The sequence below is a fragment of the Rhamphochromis sp. 'chilingali' genome (assembly GCF_963969265.1).
Source record: "Rhamphochromis sp. 'chilingali' genome assembly, chromosome: 11".
In the NCBI taxonomy this organism is placed as follows: Eukaryota; Metazoa; Chordata; class Actinopteri; order Cichliformes; family Cichlidae; genus Rhamphochromis; species Rhamphochromis sp. 'chilingali'.
The window spans coordinates 28,538,684-28,557,434 of NC_137938.1; the positions used below are offsets into that span (position 1 = coordinate 28,538,684).

The following is an 18,751-nucleotide window of genomic DNA, read 5'->3' on the forward strand; positions in this document are numbered from 1 at the left end:
CTAAAGTTCATTTTTTCATGCTTCCGATGTATGATCTCGAAGGAATTGCACTCAGGAAGCCAGAACTCAGGTTTTATTTGAAAATGGGAAAAGATAAACTAACAACAAAAGAGGTAAAAGTTGTGTAAACCAGGTTTGAAAAATGTTCAAACTAAGTCAAATAATTTACTGTGTCAGTGTCTCATTGCCAGCCTGACTGAAACTAGACTCTTCAGTGTTTTGGGGGCAATTGTACTGTATTCCATCTTTGCTACTGGTTTTTGAGCAAAGCTGACTTGAGATGAAACAAGAAACCACTCACAGTTCACCACGAGCGTTCCAAAGGTCACAGCTTCACCCAGGAGACTCTTGGCTACCACTTTGTACTCGCCAGCATCATCAGGAGAGCACCTTTGTAGAAGATATAGAATGTCATCTGTTTGTGAGTGAGAGTTGAAAGTGGGTGAATTTCAAGCCACAAGAGATGTTGAAAAAGCTGTGACCTCTTTTCATGTGCTGGATTTGGGTAATAGAAAACCTGCAACACAGCACGCACATGTACTTCTTAATTGAACCGGCACGTTTTATCTCATAACACCACCATTTAATTTCCTTATCTTACCTACAAGTAGCTTCAGTTTCTTATTCCATTCCTAATTTGTCAGTGGCAAGGTCAAATAATCTGCTGCGTGCCCTATCTTGCACACTTCCATCACATTCATTCCAGTTTTCCAGACTTAATTAGAGATTTGAGCTAGTGACCCACCTTCTGATCTCCAGTGTGTTGAGACCAAATTTTTGTTGAAGACTGTAATTCCATGGTCGGTCAGATATTATCAGCGGCTCACCATCCTTGTACCTGCCGAAAAAGTACATAATTTTTGTTTTTTGAATATCAGAGTAAATGAACAACAGGCTGTACTTGGGTGGTTTATGCTCCTGCCTACTAATTACTCATGCACAGCTTTCATAATCAATTGTTAGTTTGGCTGAATGTCTGACGACTACAGGGGGTCTTTGATCTGTTATTCTGTCTTGTGCTGGGCATTGTTGAGGGCAGCTCATTGGGCTTGATGGGTCCCATATGGGGTAGTGAAACTCATGAGCCACAGGTTGTGTGGATCTCATAGCTCATGAATACTAAGCATACGCAGTCTTTTCATCAGCTAGTCTCACAGCAGCTCAGGTATCAAGGTCGACAGTTTGGCACATTGCCTGAATTAACACAGATTATTTCATATTAATACTGCGTGCAATATTCAGCTCAGGGTTCTGGACAGCAATGTCATGGCTCTTGGTCTTTTTGGTTTTTTGCAAGTAAGTTTTGGACTTTTAATGTAACCTTTTGTTTATTTTGGATCAATTACATATTAAATAATGATGCAATGTAGTGCTGCCACTAAGGACTGTTTTATTCATAGAAGATTCATCTTTCTGTTTTTGCTCTGACTTCCCAATAACCAAGGATATTCAGTTAGCATGGATATAAAATATAGAAAGCAACAAATCATCAAACTCAAGAGACTAAAACCAGAATGCTTGCTAGCTTGATAAATGACTTAAGAAGTAATTTTCTAAACCTGTTTGTTTTTGTGTGTGTTGATAGACTGATTATTTCAACTCTGATTATATAACACACAGTTTCTCCCCAAAAGGTACAACTCTGCAAACAGTTTATTCTGCTCTAACTTACTCTATCCAAGCGAGAAATGAAATTAAAGGGACACAATTATGCCGATGACCCCATGTCAGATTGAATAGAAACTTTTGGACAGTTAAAGAAGCAGTCACAGGGGGACTGGCATGGAGGAAAACAGCCATGGGTGGGCTGTAACAGGTGCCTGGTCTACAATATACAGTATTCTCAGTCTCATGTTTTCCTTTTTACATGCCTATGATTCAATCAAACCCCAAAATACAAATGGTTTACCAGAATAAAATTCCGCTTCCACTTAGTGATGTTAGGTCAGCTGTGCCATTAAACTTTTTTTATGATTTTTGTTTTTTAAGTGCTCAAAAAACAAACAAACCTGTCACTTAAAAATTGTTTTTTAGTAGATTTCAAAGTCTGCTATGATGACAGTCTTTTTCCTGCTTTCCTGCAGAGCAAGATCTCAGGCAATCCAATTGTTCCTTAGGCCACCAATCATCAATATTTCATTGAGAAAACTACTATTACCTAAATAAAAAATAAATGTATAAAAAGGATTCACAGCATGTGTCTGTGAAGGTTCTCAGTCATCCAGGTCATCGTAGTCTAAGGAGCTTGGAAAGAAAAGCGTCTGGACTTCTTTAAGTTGCTTGAAGACATTTCACCTCTCATCCGAGAAGCTTATTCAGTTCTAAGGTCAAATGGTGGAGAGTCCCAGATTTAAACCTAGTGTACTTCAGACCCAGCAACACACTCAGACAAAAACTGGTTCACCCGAAAGACAAAACTCTTAAACACAAACTTAACAATGTGGTGTATGCTGTACAGTGCAGCAAGGAATGCCCAGACTTCTACATTGGAGAGACCAAACAGCCTCTTCACAAGCGCATGGCACAACATAGAAGAGCCACCTCCACAGGACAAGACTCAGCAGTCCATCTGCATCTAAAGGACAAAGGTCACTACCAATGTTCACATTTTGGACAGAGAGGACAGATGGTTTGAAAGAGGAGTGAAAGAAGCCATCTATGTCCACTGTGAGCGACCATCTTTGAACAGAGGCGTTGGTTTACGACACCAACTCTCTGCCATCTATAATCCAGTTTTGAGATCCCGTCCCAGACGCCTTAACGCCCACTCACATCCTGGGCCATCTGACCTCAGGAAATCACATGATAGGGTGGGGCCAGGTTTCACAATGAGCTCACCCGAAACTCTGGCTGATTGTGACCCACACCCGTTTTCACACCTTGGCTCATGTGATTAGGTAGAGGATCATCAGGGGGTCCTTTGTCCCTCTTTGGGGGGGAAACTCCCACTGGGTTTAAATCTGGGACTCTCCACCATTTGACCTTAGAACTGAAGAAGCTTCTCGGATAAGAGGTGAAACGTCTTCAAGCAACTTAAAGAAGTCCAGACGCTTTTCTTTCCAAGCTCCTTAGACTATGATTCACAGCATGAAAATTTGCTGTGAATAACATAAACACACGTGACACATAAACACCTAAAGCATAAACAGACTTCCTTATTCCTTATATTTATTATATGTAGTTATTTATGAGATAACATGACAATGCAGTTCAAAATATACACATTTTACAATAACAAATTGTGGATTCCTCTTTATGTCCTCTAGCTGCTGTGCTGGAAATTCCAGAGTGTTCAATGGTGAACCAGCTATGCTGACGAATGTTTCTCCTGTCTCTTCTTTACTTTTAAAATGTTCATTTATCAGCTGGAACAAATGCAGATATCGATATGTATGGCTAGACCAGAGGATAGGAACCCATTTCCCCAGGATATTGCACCTTGTGTTATAGACAGAGACCAGCTATGTATGTGATGTGTGTCTGTTTCTAAAAAGGGTGGATTTTCCAAGTTGAAGGATACTGCATGCTCACAGAGTAGTCAATTACAGGGTCGACCCACCGTAAAGCATACCCTGCTTTTTCCTCCTCAGTGACTGTAATGGGAACCGTAATTTATTAAATAAGCATCATGATGCGTTCAGTGAAATTTGAAATCAGTGACAGTGTCTCTGAATTCAGCAGCAAAATGTCGAGTTCACACATCAAGAAAGCTAAAGGGCTGTTTTCCTCAGACTTTTAAACAATCTGGCTTCTTCATTTAAACCCAAGTAGTCGCATCTTGCTGGCCATTAGAACAAGTTTTATGGCAATTAAACTTACTTACTGTTCATTTATAATGTTAACAGTATAAAAAAGTAGTTTCTCAAGTAAAATGCTTAGAACAAGTTTTGTGGTTTGTTATTTTTATATTGGTATTTATTTTTCTTAAGTTGGTCATGATTTTGTAGGAAGAGCGATGCTCCTGGATTTTTCAGTTGTAGTTTTTGGCCCTTACAGCTCCACAAGGCAAGGCACATCTGGTTGTATTATATTCAAGAGAGTGTAGACATTTCTACAGCATATCTACAAAACTAGACAAGTGACATCATAGGTTAACACCACAGGATGCAACTTTGCCCATGGTCCTGTGATTTTTTGTGGGGAAACTGCACATTTTTAGCATAAAGAATGCAGTAGTAGAAAGAGATGAGGGTACTCACCATGTCACCTTTGGGGTTGGACAGCCCTGGACAGTGCAGGAGAGTTTCACACTCATGCCTTCCCAGACAGTGTGAGCCCTCAGAGGGATTGGAAAGTCTGGGGCCTTCTGACTCAGTTGCTCCAGGTACCTCATGTGGGCAGATGCCTTCATTTCTGCCTGAGGTACAGACAGAGTGGTGAATTTATCCATGGAAGGAAAACATGTCTATAAATATTTATTGTAGATAAACACACTGTATTTTTTAAATATAGCAAGTCTCTGTGCTTTGGCTGTCATTAAAACAAGCGGGAGGACCAAGGAAGGATGGAAAATTATATATTAAAATTAGGAACAGTAATCAAGAGGGAACCTTTCTGAAAAATATTCTGGTTGTTATCTACCAATCAGAAAAGCGGTATTTATTTAAGGTGGACAAACTGTGGCACTTTTTCTCCAGAAATGCTAATATCTAAACAGTTTTGTAGTCTTTTGATGAATAAAATAATGGGATTCTTAAGACAAATACTTGACTGTACCTGTTTGCGAAGAGCTATCTTGTTAACACGAGTGCGTAACAACTGCTGGTTCCTGATCACATCGATTTCCACCCTCTCCGCCTCATTCCCAAACATTGTCCACTGCTCTCTCTCATACTCTTCATCAGCAGCCATGGTTTCTTTTAGGATTTCCCTGTTGGTGTAAACCATGAAGTAATTTAAATTTGTTTGGTGGTTATTTATTTGCTGTTTCATAATGTTGGATGATTTGTCCCGAGTATAGTATTGTAAATGTTGTTGAAAAGAAACAACACTACTACTACATTGCTCCATCCTGCAGTAGCTTCTTTATAACCTCTGCAGGCTTTGATGTGTTATATATGCCATGCTAGGTCCCAGATGGGTTTTTTTTTTTTTTAAATCTTTGTTTTTTTACTTTATTGCCTACATTAACTCTACTTGTGTCCTTGTTTGGGCATTCAGTAGGACAGTAGTGAGCAATTAATTTTCTCAAAGGGTCACTGGGACTGGTTTGGAGTACCAGTTATGCTAATGTGGCCTCTTGATGTAGTCCACAACAGTCCAAGTCGCTTGTGTGGCCTCTTGGGGAAATTAATGGCCCACCCCTGCACTAGGAGGTGCCAGATTGCCATTTTGGTTGTCTCACTAACTCGAATCATCCAATAGATCAACAGATTTAGGTCTAATATTACTGTAGTTTCTGTAGGTGTTTCTCTCTCCAGGCTGGGGTAATTAATCCCAAGGCAAACTTCGACTGCAGTGGACAGAGTTTTCTGTCTGGGTTGTCCTTACCAAGGATGATTTAGATCATTCTGCTTAAAAAGTGAATTTTCAAAAACAATTTTCTCTCATTAAAGCTCCAAAGTTGTTAGCTACATACTTTTTTTACAGCTCTCTTTTGGATGCTGTTGAGGCTTGTGCACTGTGACCGATAGTTATGCTGACACAGGGAGATGTAGCTGGTGCCTGTCTGCTAAGCTTCACCTACATTAATTAGATTCACTGAACTGGACCTCCCAAAGGTGTTTGTGCTGTTGGTGTGAGTAGCATGTTAAAAAAACACCTAGCATTCATCAGAGGTAACAGCAGAAACGTGAATTGCAGGTAAAATTTTAAACATGTTTTGCAATAGATGGCTTTACCTTTTGAGAGAATCCAAATAGCGTTTCTTTTTCACTTTAAGAGGGCCATAATACAATTTCAGTGTGTCCCACTTCATTTACAGTCAAATGCTAGTTTTATGATATTCGTCAGATTGTCTTCTCAAACGCTCCTTGATGAGGTCATTAGTTCACTGCTCAATTTGTAGCTTTCTGTCATTTCATATAGCACGCTTCTCGCACACGTTCAAAGGCTTTGAGGCGTCGGTATTTATGAGTTGTACATCAAGCCCGGCTGCCACTGCTGATTCACATCACTGTAAAAACGATGCAACGCTTCTACCCTGACGAACACCTCTTCAGGAATCCTTCAGGTGTGGACAGTTCAAAGCGACACTGTGTCGTCGGCCGTGTCACATCCTTGACTTGCCTTTCATCGGGCTGGTTGTCATGGAGGTGCAAGGCAGTTGTGATAGTATATTCAGTCAGAAGAAGCAAATTTAATGTTTTGGTTTTTTTTTGTTTTTTTTCAGGGCAAAAAGGTGACACACTAAGTAGGAAAACTTGCGTTACTAGCGGAAGAGGATCAAGGCTTGCTTTTGATTAGTCTCTTCTTTTGTGTTAATCTAAGTGTTTGTGAAGTTACAAAGTTAATCCCCACCAGCTCTCAGCTCTTGAACCTGTGCTCTGATCTCCTTGTAAGCTGTTAAACAAACCAGACACCTCTTAAAAAATTAATGAAGCCTTACTGGTAGCCCATGCACGTTTGCATGACATATTGACGGTATGAATATGTATACATCTCCTCTGTACATCCAGTTAATCCATTTGAATAGATATATACATACTGAAACATGCTATCATGTAATTATAGTTATTATGAATACTCCTCTCTCATCATGGTAGAGTGGATGTGCATCTTGAAGCATTTTTTGACTGACAGACCCCAGGGCTTAATTATTTGCCACAGCAGAGAGAAAGACTCTTAAATATTCACACGAGCAGTTCTGAGCTTTTTTGCTAGAGCATGAATCGCTCGGTAAATGGCCGAGATCTTTCAGTTAAATGCGCAAACTTCTTGATTAAACGGGCAAATAAATATGTGCAAACACACACTAACAATCCCATGTGCCTAAAAACACAGTTTTTAGTATTTTTTGCCACCGGCTTGTTTAGCAAAGTGTGTTGGTGCTTTTAATCTCTGTGGGTTCAGATTTAAGCCTAGAGTGGAATGAACCACTGGATCACATCGAGTCAGTGGGCATGAAGAGGTTTATGGGTTTATTATTTCTCCAAAACCTTTCCTGTCTCTGCAAAGAAAAGGAAAAACGTTCTTGCCAAGACAAACTGGGCATGCATGAGTCAGCTGCATAATTTATTTCTTACCTATGTGGGGAAGATACTGGAGAGACCATTACGTGAATCTGATAGGAACATGTAGTTGCCAGCACAGAATGATCTAGCACATTTGTTTCCGCACAAATCAAATCGAATGTTAAGCTCCCCCATCTTGCAAACGCTAAAGCAGAGGTCTGGAAATAGTGTGCCAGTTCTCAAGAGCTTTCAGCTTCATCCTTCCATCGTTTCGTTTTTGGCCCGTAGAGGTCAGTCATCTTCAGCTTTTTCCAGCCTCCATCCTAAACTATCCAACTACACTGTGTTCATCTGAGCACATCTGAGGAGAAAGGAAGTTTGAAGATGCACTTCAGAGGGAGTCGACCTTGCAAATTTGCGCGGTAGGGTTTGGGTCTTAAAATCTGAAGGTGACACAAAACTGCGGCATTAGCTGAGCATGTTTGTGGATGGATAGTCACTGGTTGATGAGATAGGAGGGTTGTCGTGGTGATATGGAAGAGGGGACATAATGAGATGCTAAGTTGGCAGGACTACATCATTGCAGCTGAGGCTCATTACTTTCAGTTGTGTTTTGTCTTTCAAGAGGGTGTGATTTCACCCTCGATGACTTCCCCTCTTTTCACTCTTGCTACTTGGCAACTGTCTTCTACTATTTCTAATCTGCTACTTTAATACTCGTTGTGACCTCTGTTCATCTGTCTATTTACTTTTTTCGGCCACTTGCCAGCCAGAGCTTCCTTTCATGGCCTGAAGAAGGAAATATCTTTTATTTTTAGCACTTATGATGAAGTCTACACTAGCGATGTCAAATCCTTTTTGACACAAGAGTGTAATCAGGTTGTGGATAGACTGGAGAACAGGAAACTGGCTGCTGCTAAGCCTTTAAATTTGAAAGTGCTATTGACTTGCAACACAGACACTACGTGACCCAGACAGGACAAGGTGCCCCTAGAGCAGAAGAGGGATTTTAGTAAAGCAAATCAAGTCACTAGAGGCAACAATCCCTCAGCGTGTGTTCTCTGTGACCTAAACCTCTCTATTCTGGGATTACTTTTAGATATGACAGCCGAGCAGTAATCCTGTCCTGGCAACATGACCGTAAGACACTTAGAAAGAAAAAGAGTTCATACATGTCATCAGCAAAATCCTCTTATATTCTGATTCACTTACTAAGTTAAAGACCATGTGTTCTGGCAAAAAAAAAAAAAGTCCAGCTTGAGTACCAGAATATTTATTCTTTTGCTTCGTATATGAAGTCCAACACAATTAACCAACATGTCTTTCAAATTGACCCACAAACCAGTTTTATAATTCCCTCTTGAGCACATGGAGGCCTTTTTTCTTTAAAACCTCATGCTCCTTTTGGCAGACTGCCTTCACTCTTCACTTGTTTGAAAACCAAACCGTCTGCTGCAAAGATGCTGCAAAGATAGGCTGTTATCAATGGACCTGACTGCACCAGACAGGAGAGCACTATGTAGGTGGTATATGTTCTATAAGTGGAAAAAAAGACCTTTTTTATTTATTTATGTTTCTTTACTTTCACAGACTGTTTGCAAAGTCCTTATTCTCAGAGTCATAAAGTGATTAAAAAAATTCAATATCTTTTAAATTAAAAACCAAACTAGTAGGTTTAATCTGCAGTAGTCTGTAGATGTTAACTACATAGGTAGTTAAGTGAGTAACTGGGTAGGTCATCATTTTATTGGAGAGCTAGCGCGGAGAAACAGTCGGCCATTTGCCCTCACTTTCATACCTGTGGTCAACTTATAATCACTATTTAACTCAGCACCCATGTGTTTGGACTATGAGAGGAAGTCAAGGGCCCCCAGGAGTACTCGTGCAGTCACAGCAGAACATGTAAACTACACAGGCCATCACATTCAAGCCAAGGGCTTTCTTGCTATAAGGCTAACCACTGCCCCACTCTCTGTAAATGAACCAGAGTCAAAAATGAAGATGTTCGATAGCTTGAGTTTATCAGACAATCATCAGTATCGGCTGACTCCTATCTTAGATTAGCTGTCATTTGAGCGTGGCGGTAGTTGATGTTTATCAGTGGTATCCCATCAGTCTTGATCCTGGTTACAGTTTCATGCATTTGTGTGATGAAGGGTTTCATGAACATTAAATAAATGGGGAAACAAATATTTATTATAATTAAATAGCAAAAACAAAAGAGTTTTATGGACTAACAAATAAAACAGTGCTTTGTGCTCTACATCCCTCCACAGGATGTGAGACTCCCCTGCTTCTATCTATAACCACAAAAATACAAACATATCTAATATCCTTCTTCTGCATGACTGCAGTTGAATAGTTATTGCTTATTTGGTCCATGACATCAGCCAGCAAATGAAGGGACCCAGCTGGCCTTTTATAGACTGACGAGAACGAGGGAAAAAACCCTGATTTCCGTTGTTTACTGAGATTCTCTATTGACAGAAAAGCTCTTGTGCTGTATTAGCTCGCAGGGCAAAGCGTCAGTGGAAGTTGACCCACTCTTCTTCCTCAAATAAACTGGAGAGAGAGCATGATAGTGACGGAGAGGCAGGGGTTTTATGACATAAACAGATCATCCAGGAAGGAAGTCCTCAGGAAAAAAAAAAAGTGGAGCCTTGTTGACAGTGTGAAGAGACTCGTCCATGGTTGCTGCCCTTTTTTTCATGCACTGAAGATTCATCCTGCGTTAGAAATCCCCGCATCAAGACTTGCAGATGCAGGCTTCTGGTTTTTGTGAGCCTCTGCTACTAGGACTATTTAAAGGATCATGTGGTTGCTCTCACTTTCTATGCTTTTGAGTCCCATTTTTGAACCTCAAGGATGTTATTGTTTTTTTTTTTTTTAAAGAGGATGAATTGACTGCATCGTCCTGCAAGGTGATATGCATTTGTTGATAGATATCCATTGAAATTCCCAGGACACATTTCACTGAGCTTGACTCGTCTTATGGAAGTATTGAATATTTACGACACTAGAATTAACACGTTTCAATAAAGACATTCTTGTCTAGTAGTTCATCCACAATTATTAAAATGTAAATGCAAGGATTTCAAATTTAAATTAAAACATAATTTAAATGTAAAAGTATTTTTCAACAAATTACATCTGTATGAAGATGATCTGTGAGCTGTTTTGTGCCTCACCATGTTCTGTGCCGAGGGAAGTTGTCCATGTCGAGGACCTCTTTGACTGACATGACATCACCGGGTATGATAGGAAAGACACCTGAATAGGAGGCCTCCTCATCGCTGTGACATCCAAAGTGTTGTGGAGGACAAAAAAAATAAAATAAAATAAATAAAACAAAGCATGATTAACATGCGCAAATCATCAAACGACACACAAAGGTGACAGATTACAAAATAGATATCTTCCCTTGTCATCCTTCACAGTTATCTATTCTGCTGATAGAAGGATATTAGCACGCCTATTAACTTTGTCACGGATTATGACACAATATCCAATCTGTTGTTCATCAGGCCATTATTCTCCTCTGCCACTAGAAAGCAGCACTGCCTCTAATATCCTCTAGCTGAGAAGCACAGGAGGCCGTGCATCAGAGAGTGCTTCGGTTAATGTAGGCAAATACAAAGTACATGAGGGTTCATTTATTCAGGCGCTCCAGGGATTCACTTTAAAGCAGGCAACTCTTATCTCAGTTAAGAAAACAACTTTTATGCATCTTTTCTGGTTCCTGTTGTGAAGATGTAGCGAAGTAAACAATGGCAAACCAAAAATCAAACAAGACAAAGGAAATTGCAAAGAAAATAAATCCATCACAGGCAGAACTTCTTTGAAACACATCCTCTGTAATGTTTGTCACACTAATATACCCTCTGTCACTCTGCAGCTCTGGGGTAAACCCAAAGCGTGGTTCATAGGATGGTGTAGCATGTTTGTCACTATTCAGTTTATACTACTCCTGTGTTGTCAGTAGTATTACTGTGCAAGCTGCTAAATTGGATTCGTTACTATTTTAAATGGGAAATACAAAATACTGCTTTGTTAAAACATATTTTAATTTTAGCTATGACCCTGTGGCAATGGGATACGAGCTAAAAACAGGATATTAAACACAGTGGTAGGGCTGAAACAGTCGTGTCTTCAGGTTCTTGTCTGTGGGCAGCAAAATGTGCAGTGTTTGCAGAATTGTAGCCTTGTGCTTTATGCGATTATTCAACTAGCTTCATCCCATGTGGGGTTTGAAAACCCTAATATAGCCATTCGAGCAGAGCAGCATACGACCTCTTTTCTCCTCGAGTGTGAGAAATGTCATAACTGCAATCAGCTGCTGCTTCTGCTCTGTCAGTGTTCCCCTTTTCCTCACTGGTGTACAAACACATGTTATTATTGTGTTTGTCATCAAGAGGAACTGCGGTTGGTGACGTTAAGCTCATGCAAATGTATAGGCGAGTTTATTGGATTGTTTATGACACGGTCACAGCCATTTGAAAGTTTTACTGGCCACTATAGTGAACAGTAAAACTTCAGGCTCTACAGTATGTTTGATTCAGGTGATGGTTTGGCTGTTTGAGCTACATTTAGTGAGGGGGAATATACCAGATGAACTAAACATAAACTGCAGTCACTGGTCACATACAGGAGAGTGTAAATATTGATGCACTGCCAACACTTCTCCTAGTTACCGCCTAGTTATCGCTTCATCATATACTACTCCACCAACCCCCCCATTTGTTTATATTTTGCTTTCAAGAATTATTTATATATATTTTTTTCTAACACGGTCTTTTACAATAAGTCCTTAGTCTTTCTTACATTTTTTCAAAAGCCTTCTTTAGACACTGGATGCTTTTCACTCATTTTTGTTTCACTCCTTTTAGCTGTCTCTATATAACAGACAACATAGCAAATTTTAAGCCAATTTCAAATCGTGTCTTTAGGCAAAACCGATCATCATTACCTAGCCTAACTTGTTTCCAAATTCTTTAGTTGACTCTATAAAATATCCCAAAAAATAACCTAATTTTACAGATAAAATAGTATTTTTGTCTATTAGCTGATGACTTAACACAGCAGTCCCCAACCTTTTTTGCACCACGGACCGGTTTATGCCCGACAATATTTTCATGGACCGGCCTTTAAGGTGTCGCGGATAAATACAACAAAATAAAACTAGTACCGGTACAGAAAAAAAGAAGATTTATTCCTAACACACGTGAAAAGACCCAGGAAAACCGAGTAAACGATAAAAACGATAACAAACTAACGCTGAAAACCGATAAAAACCCTGAAAACCATACATTTCACACCTGAGCCTCAACTCTTGCGGCCCGGTACCAAACGACTCGCGGACCGGTACCAGTCCGAGGCCCGGGGGTTGGGGACCGCTGACTTAACAGATCTCAGCAGCCTGTGCAGTATGTCTGTAAAAATTGAGGAACCTGAATATGTGGAGGACAAAAGAAAAAGCGGTAGGCCTGAAAAACCTATCTACGGTAGATGACCAGCATCTGAAGGTAGTGTCCTTAAAAAATAAGAAAAATAAAAACCCCAATCAAAACAGGACCTGAGAAATTGGCCTTCCTGAACCTCAACATTATTGAAACAGGGTGGGGTCATCTTGCAAGAGAATGGAACAAAAGTTAGTCAAAATCCAAAATGTAGCATTGAAGCATCCACCAAGATCCATGGAGAACTACACCTACAGACTTCGAGAAAGAAGTTACAAGAAAGCATTGCAAGAGTTCAGGCTGTGTCGACGAAAGAAGGTGTTCATAACAAATAGTGATTTTCCCGCACATCACTGTAAAAACTCTGTTTTTGCCTTTTATGTTTTCCATGTTTCAGTAAACCGCTGCACCTACTTCCGGTTTTTCTAGTAAAGAAAAGACTTTTGCCCAATTATGCAGATATGTACATTTCTGAGCCTACACTGCACCACAAACTCTGTCTGAATTTCCAACATAAAACTGAGTCGACGTTATCCACAGTATGTGCACCACCATGGAAGGAAAGAGGCTTTTGTTGTTGTTGCAGTTGTGAAACTGAATAGCACATTTGTAACACGAGAAGCACAAATTTGAGTTTTTTCCTTATCTGAAGACGAGGCTTACTCTTTTAGAATAATTGCAACCTCAGTGAGAGGCTATTTTATAAGTGCGAAGGCTTCCCTTGTTTTTCTTATGTAATGAAAACCTTTTCTTTTTGTTTTTAGGAATATGCATTAGCTTTTTTGGATTCCTGTTAATTAAAAAGCTGCTGCTCTTATTCTTCCTGTGAAGTAGTGTACGTTACTTTACCACAGAGTCCCACTGTAATAAATAAAAATCTCAAAATCTCAAATGTGATGCCAGAACTGTATTTTTATCCACCTGCGTCACACAAACCCCGACCGTTGCTGTTAACATCTAGCCTCAAGCATTGCTTTCAACAAGTCATCTTACAAATGGCAATGCAAATTGACGTGACTTCTCTTTTTCTTTTGTTTGTAATCTGGGAAATTTCCCCATTTCACGGTGCTGAGAGAACAACTTCTGCTTTTGCTTTCCTATAATTGTATTTTCTTTCTATTGTTTGGGCTCCCATTGAATGTGTGTACCACTGAATAATGTTGTATCTGGCTGGGTAGTGTATATATATATATATATATGTGTGTGTGTGTGTGTGTGTGTGTGTGTGTGTGTATAGATATATGTATACATGAGGGCACATATAAACAGGAACTTCCAAATGCATGCAGTAATCCATGCAGGCCAAAAATGTCATGCCACTGCTGTTGGTTGAAAGAGAGTGGTTGTTCGTTTGTGTTTACAAACAGTGGGCTTCCTCAAAATATTAACTTGGTGTAACTGGAAGGAGGAAATAAAAAAGAGGGAAACTTGATGGAACTGGACGTTCTGTTATCGCTGTTTCATGCATGTCAACATACTGTACAAAGACTGTTTTGTGCTATTCTACAAATACAAAAAATGAAACCACTGTAGAGAAAACCGTTCCCTTCTCTGGTGTTGGCTAAACCTACCCAGAGGCCACTTTGCTCAATCTAACATGAAGATAAATTTGAGTGTGCTCCCACGAGCATGTTCTAAGTATAAATTTCACCAATGCACCTGCTCCCTCTCATGCTTCTTCTTTTAAACAAAAGGAGACATGACCTCTAAGTTCAGCTGAACTAAGCTAGATGGAATAATTGCTTATTTTCAACTTCCTCGAGGAGAAAAATTGGCCAGTTCCCTTTATTCTGCAATGGAGATTGTAGACCCACAGGTTAGCCTAATTTAATAACTCACTACAGCAAGAGGGGTGCATGAAAATGAAGGCAAATTTGGCTTGAGAGTATGAGTATATGTTGACTTGTACCTGTGTGCCTGCTTTCATTTGTGTTCTGCCATAGTGTAAATGGATAGGCCTGCTGCATGTGAGTGTGGGCAGCCAAATGAAAAGAAACAAAAAAAAGTTATAAAAAAAACCTTTTGAGAAAATTAAAATGAGGCAAATAACAATGAACCAGACTTGCAATCTAATCATTACACATGACATGTTTATAGTCGGTTAAACTTTAACCTTTTAATTTAATTTTTTTGAAACTTTAGAGTTTAATAAACCACTGACAATTTTATTTATAAAATGTTCATTTCCATATATAGCTTTCATTTGTATCATATTTGCTACGTCATATTTGCTTTAAAATGGTTTTTAGGTTTTTCAGGAGAAAAAAAATCACATAGTTGTAGACGTCTCAAAAATAAAACTATATTTATCAAATATGATGGACTGGGTGTTCATGGGTTAGACTGAAAGTCAGCCTTGGACCTTGAGATTGTTTTTAGATGTTTGTGTAGCAGGTTAACTGAAAGCTATTCATTTCCTGCTTCAGGTCATTTTCATGCTAACCACAAAGTAGCTGAACTGATGCATCTGTACACACAGGTGTCTTAATTTATCCGTTAGCTCATCCCGCTGTTGTCTGCTTATCATATGATCAAGAGTTTATGTTTAACTTTAGCCTTTAAAACCGGCTGTAGTACAATGTCAAAGGGACTTCTGGTAGAAAAGACTGAAATATAAAACTGTTTGCTTGTGTGCATGTGTTGAGGTCGTTTTTTGATTGAATGTGTCATTGAACCATGTAGTGAATCAGTACTAAAAATGAAATTTACATAAAGGATACATTTGTTTTATAACAAAGATGCATACGGATGTCCTCTGTTATCAGTAAAGCTGCAAGGAGTCCTCATCTTAACAAGTTGCTCAATCTGTTAATCCTATATCCTGTTTATTTCTTTTTAATACTATACAGAAAGCTGCGTATGGTGCGAGACAGTTCCACCTTTTTCAAATATTAATCAGTTTGCTTCATCAATTTTAAAGCCTCAAGCTGCACTTTCCTATTATAGTGCAGTGAATTTTCTATTGTACTTTTTGTTTAAATTGTCTCTTTCATTTAAAAATAAACGTGCAATAAACAATACTGCACATAAAGTAAAACAGAACTAGTTATTTCTAGAGTTTTGCTTGTGAAATTTGAGTTTGAACAGAAGTCTTCATGATATGACAACACAAACATTATGCTTATCAGTTTTCTGTTTTTGTATTCCCTCAAGCTGTTACTGTGAGAGTGATTACGGAGCTTCTTTAAAGCCACTTTTTAGACTCTGAGGTGTCCCAGAGTTAAGAGGAGTTTAACTTAGATCCTGTATAGTAAACAAAAGTACTGTAAAGTAGCTAGTGCTGGCCTTCATAACTGCTTTCGGTCTTTGTGTCATAGAGTGAACAAGGTACCGGAAACATTCCTCTGAGATTTGGCTTGACATGATAGCGTCACACCAAAGCTGCTCTACTGGATTGAGATCTGATGACTGCGGAGGCCATTTGAGCACAGTGAGCTCATTGTCATGATCAAGAAACCGGTTTGAGATGGTCTGGGCTTTGTGACGTGGCATCTTATCCTGCTCTAAGCAGCCATCCAAAAATGTACACTGTGGTACAAAAACACCTCTGCAACCAACCCCACCCTGAATATTTCCTCTTTTTTAAATCGTTCACTGCAAACTGTAGAGATGGTTGTGTGGGAACATCCCAAGTAGATCAGCAGTTTCTAAAATCTAAAATGGGACGATCATAGCTCAAGAGTTGGCAGTTCGTCTTGTAATCGGAAGGCTGCCCGTTCGAGCCCCGGCTCGGACAGTCCCGGTCATTACGTCCTTGGGCAAAACACTTCACTCGTTACCTACTGGTGGTGGTCAGAGGGCCCGGTGGCGCCAGTGTCTAGCAGCCTCGCCTCTGTCAGTGCACCCCAGGGCAGCTGTGACTACAATGTAGCTTGCCATCACCAGTATGATGTGTGAATGGGTGAATGACTGAATGTAGTGTAAAGCACTTTGGAGTCCTTAGGGACTAAGTAAAGCGCTATACAAATACAGGCCATTTACCAATACTCAGATCAGCCTTTCTGGCATCAACAATCACGCCACATTCAGAGTTACTTACATCATCTTTCTTCCACATTATAATCTTTTGTTTGACTTTCACCAGGTCTTGACCATGTTTCCAGGCCTAAATCCAGCGAGTTGCGTCCATATGATATTTGCAATAATAATCAGTTGAACAGATGCATCTAATGAAGTGAATTTCATGTGTATGCAGTACTTATTGATCACTGATGACAGTAAATCCATGTAAAGGCCACATGTTTGAGTGCGTTTAGTTCATTATATTGATAAGTAGTGGTTTTTAAATGAAAGGGTAAAAGATTATTCCTCATCTGTGCTGTTAGCAAACCCCATGAAAAGACAAAACCAACTCTTGATTATAATGTTTTGACCTCACTAAGCCTGTATTTTCTATTTAAGTAATAAAAATGGAAAATAAATCATATGAAATTATGCACAGAGCAATGCTAAAAGAAACAGTTACTGAACAGTCAAATAATCACCAGAAACAGACCTGTTTTGGTGAGAGCCGTTGTTTCAGATTTTTTTTTTTCCTTGGGGGACGAGGTGTCGATGTTCCCTAAACACCCTAGGCAACTAGTTGTTTTAGAAGTGTAACAGAAAGCGATTTCCAGCAAAATTATCAGAAGTTCTGATCTGACAGACTTCAAGCTTAACACTGCATTTTTGTGAGCCCCCAGCAATACACCTGCCAAGTTTGAAGTAAATCGAAAGAATAGTTGCAGAGAAAAGCGGAGAACACATACCACACATAACACGATATAAAGAGGTTCCTGTGAAGGAACATGCCACTTAGTGTAGCTTGTTGAGATTTTTATAGGTTTTGGGCAACAAAGAAAGCCTTTGGCAGAAAAGAATAAATTGGATCTGATGTCAAAGATAATACCTTAGTTCCTCTTTGGTTGTGGCATTTCCCGAATTTTGTTAAAATGAAGATAAATATTATCAAATTAATTCATTATAAATGGCATGCAGTGATGTTGCTATCACTGTGTGTCTGTTTGCACCTTGACGTGAAGGTCCTCTTCTTGATCTGGGAGGACAGCTGCATGCTGTGAGACATCTGGGACGACTGCTCCTCCTGCTCTCGATGCATCACCATCCTGGTTTCCATGGTAATGCCCCAACCGGCACCTGGGAGTGGAGGGGAAGCTACGAGTGAGCATGCAGAGGTGTGTAGGAGGCAATGTGATTGTCAATAGGAGTCAGTCGAGCACTAAAGGCACTGTAGCCTTAGCCATGAGGGTATCTGTATTAGTAATCAGCAACCTGAAGCTGGGTTTGAAATTGAGTTCAGATTAGTTGCACGATTATGCATATGTTTACAGTAAACACCTTTATCTGTGTGCTTTAAGCTTTTCAAAAGCAATAGATTTATAATGGGAATAATCAGCCCTAAGTTTTAATTGTATATAGCATATTTGTCGTAGTGCTTAAATCTCTTATGATATTATATTGAAGTGACTACAAACAACGAACAAGGTGAAAATAATAATAATTATATTTCTAAATCTACAGCAATCAAAAGAGGTTATCAAACACCCAATACTATTTCGATAAAGGGGCTTCAATCCAATATGTCAATGATACACTTCAGAGAGGAAAGGAAACTGTTCAGAATCCATTTAATACATCAAAACCGATTAAGCATTTTAATATGTAGCTTTACAAAAACATTTGAAATACTGCTGGAACTACTTTTTTTTTCATTAAGCTGCTGATTATCATAGGCTCTTGTCGTACAGGTCTAGAGACTGAATGGCGACTGTCTAGCAACCTGTGGTTGCTACGGAGAAACATATATTCCCCAACCAGCTGGCAAGTGGTTGCTGGAGGTTTTTTACTGTTGCTAGGTGACATTGCTTTCAAAGAGATAAACTGTGCTGAAGAAGTCGCTGACTTGTCTGCAGACATTCACCAGCTACTCACTAAGTGGTTGTTACCCTTGTAATGCAAACTGGAAACGAAGACTGTTTGCCTTTTGAAATGTTTTGTGACACAACTTTTACTTTGAAGGTGAACGTTCTCTATTTTCTTGTTTTTGGCCACACTTTTTTGTAATTTCACTACAGCTCTGAGGTTAGTTTGCAGGTTCTTGTGTCAGGGTTCCTGGGTCGATGACCCAGCGTTTTCAGTTTTGAATTTTGCCACTGTTTAGTTTTCACATTTTATGTTTTACAT

At 39.5% G+C, this 18,751-nt stretch overlaps 1 protein-coding gene across 1 annotated transcript in view; it reads right to left on the bottom strand.

Annotated features, from left to right (window-relative positions):
- Positions 1-18,751, bottom strand: part of myom3 (myomesin 3) — a 77,666-nt gene that overhangs the window by 57,122 nt on the left and 1,793 nt on the right. Inside the window, exons 2-7 of the mRNA XM_080895514.1 lie at positions 17,578-17,704; positions 10,301-10,405; positions 4,717-4,870; positions 4,200-4,357; positions 746-838; positions 302-390 (exon numbers count right to left, since the gene is read on the bottom strand). Of these exons, the coding sequence (XP_080751640.1) occupies positions 302-390; positions 746-838; positions 4,200-4,357; positions 4,717-4,870; positions 10,301-10,405; positions 17,578-17,684 (706 nt within the window). The 5' untranslated portion in view covers positions 17,685-17,704. The remainder of the gene's footprint in view (positions 1-301; positions 391-745; positions 839-4,199; positions 4,358-4,716; positions 4,871-10,300; positions 10,406-17,577; positions 17,705-18,751) is intronic.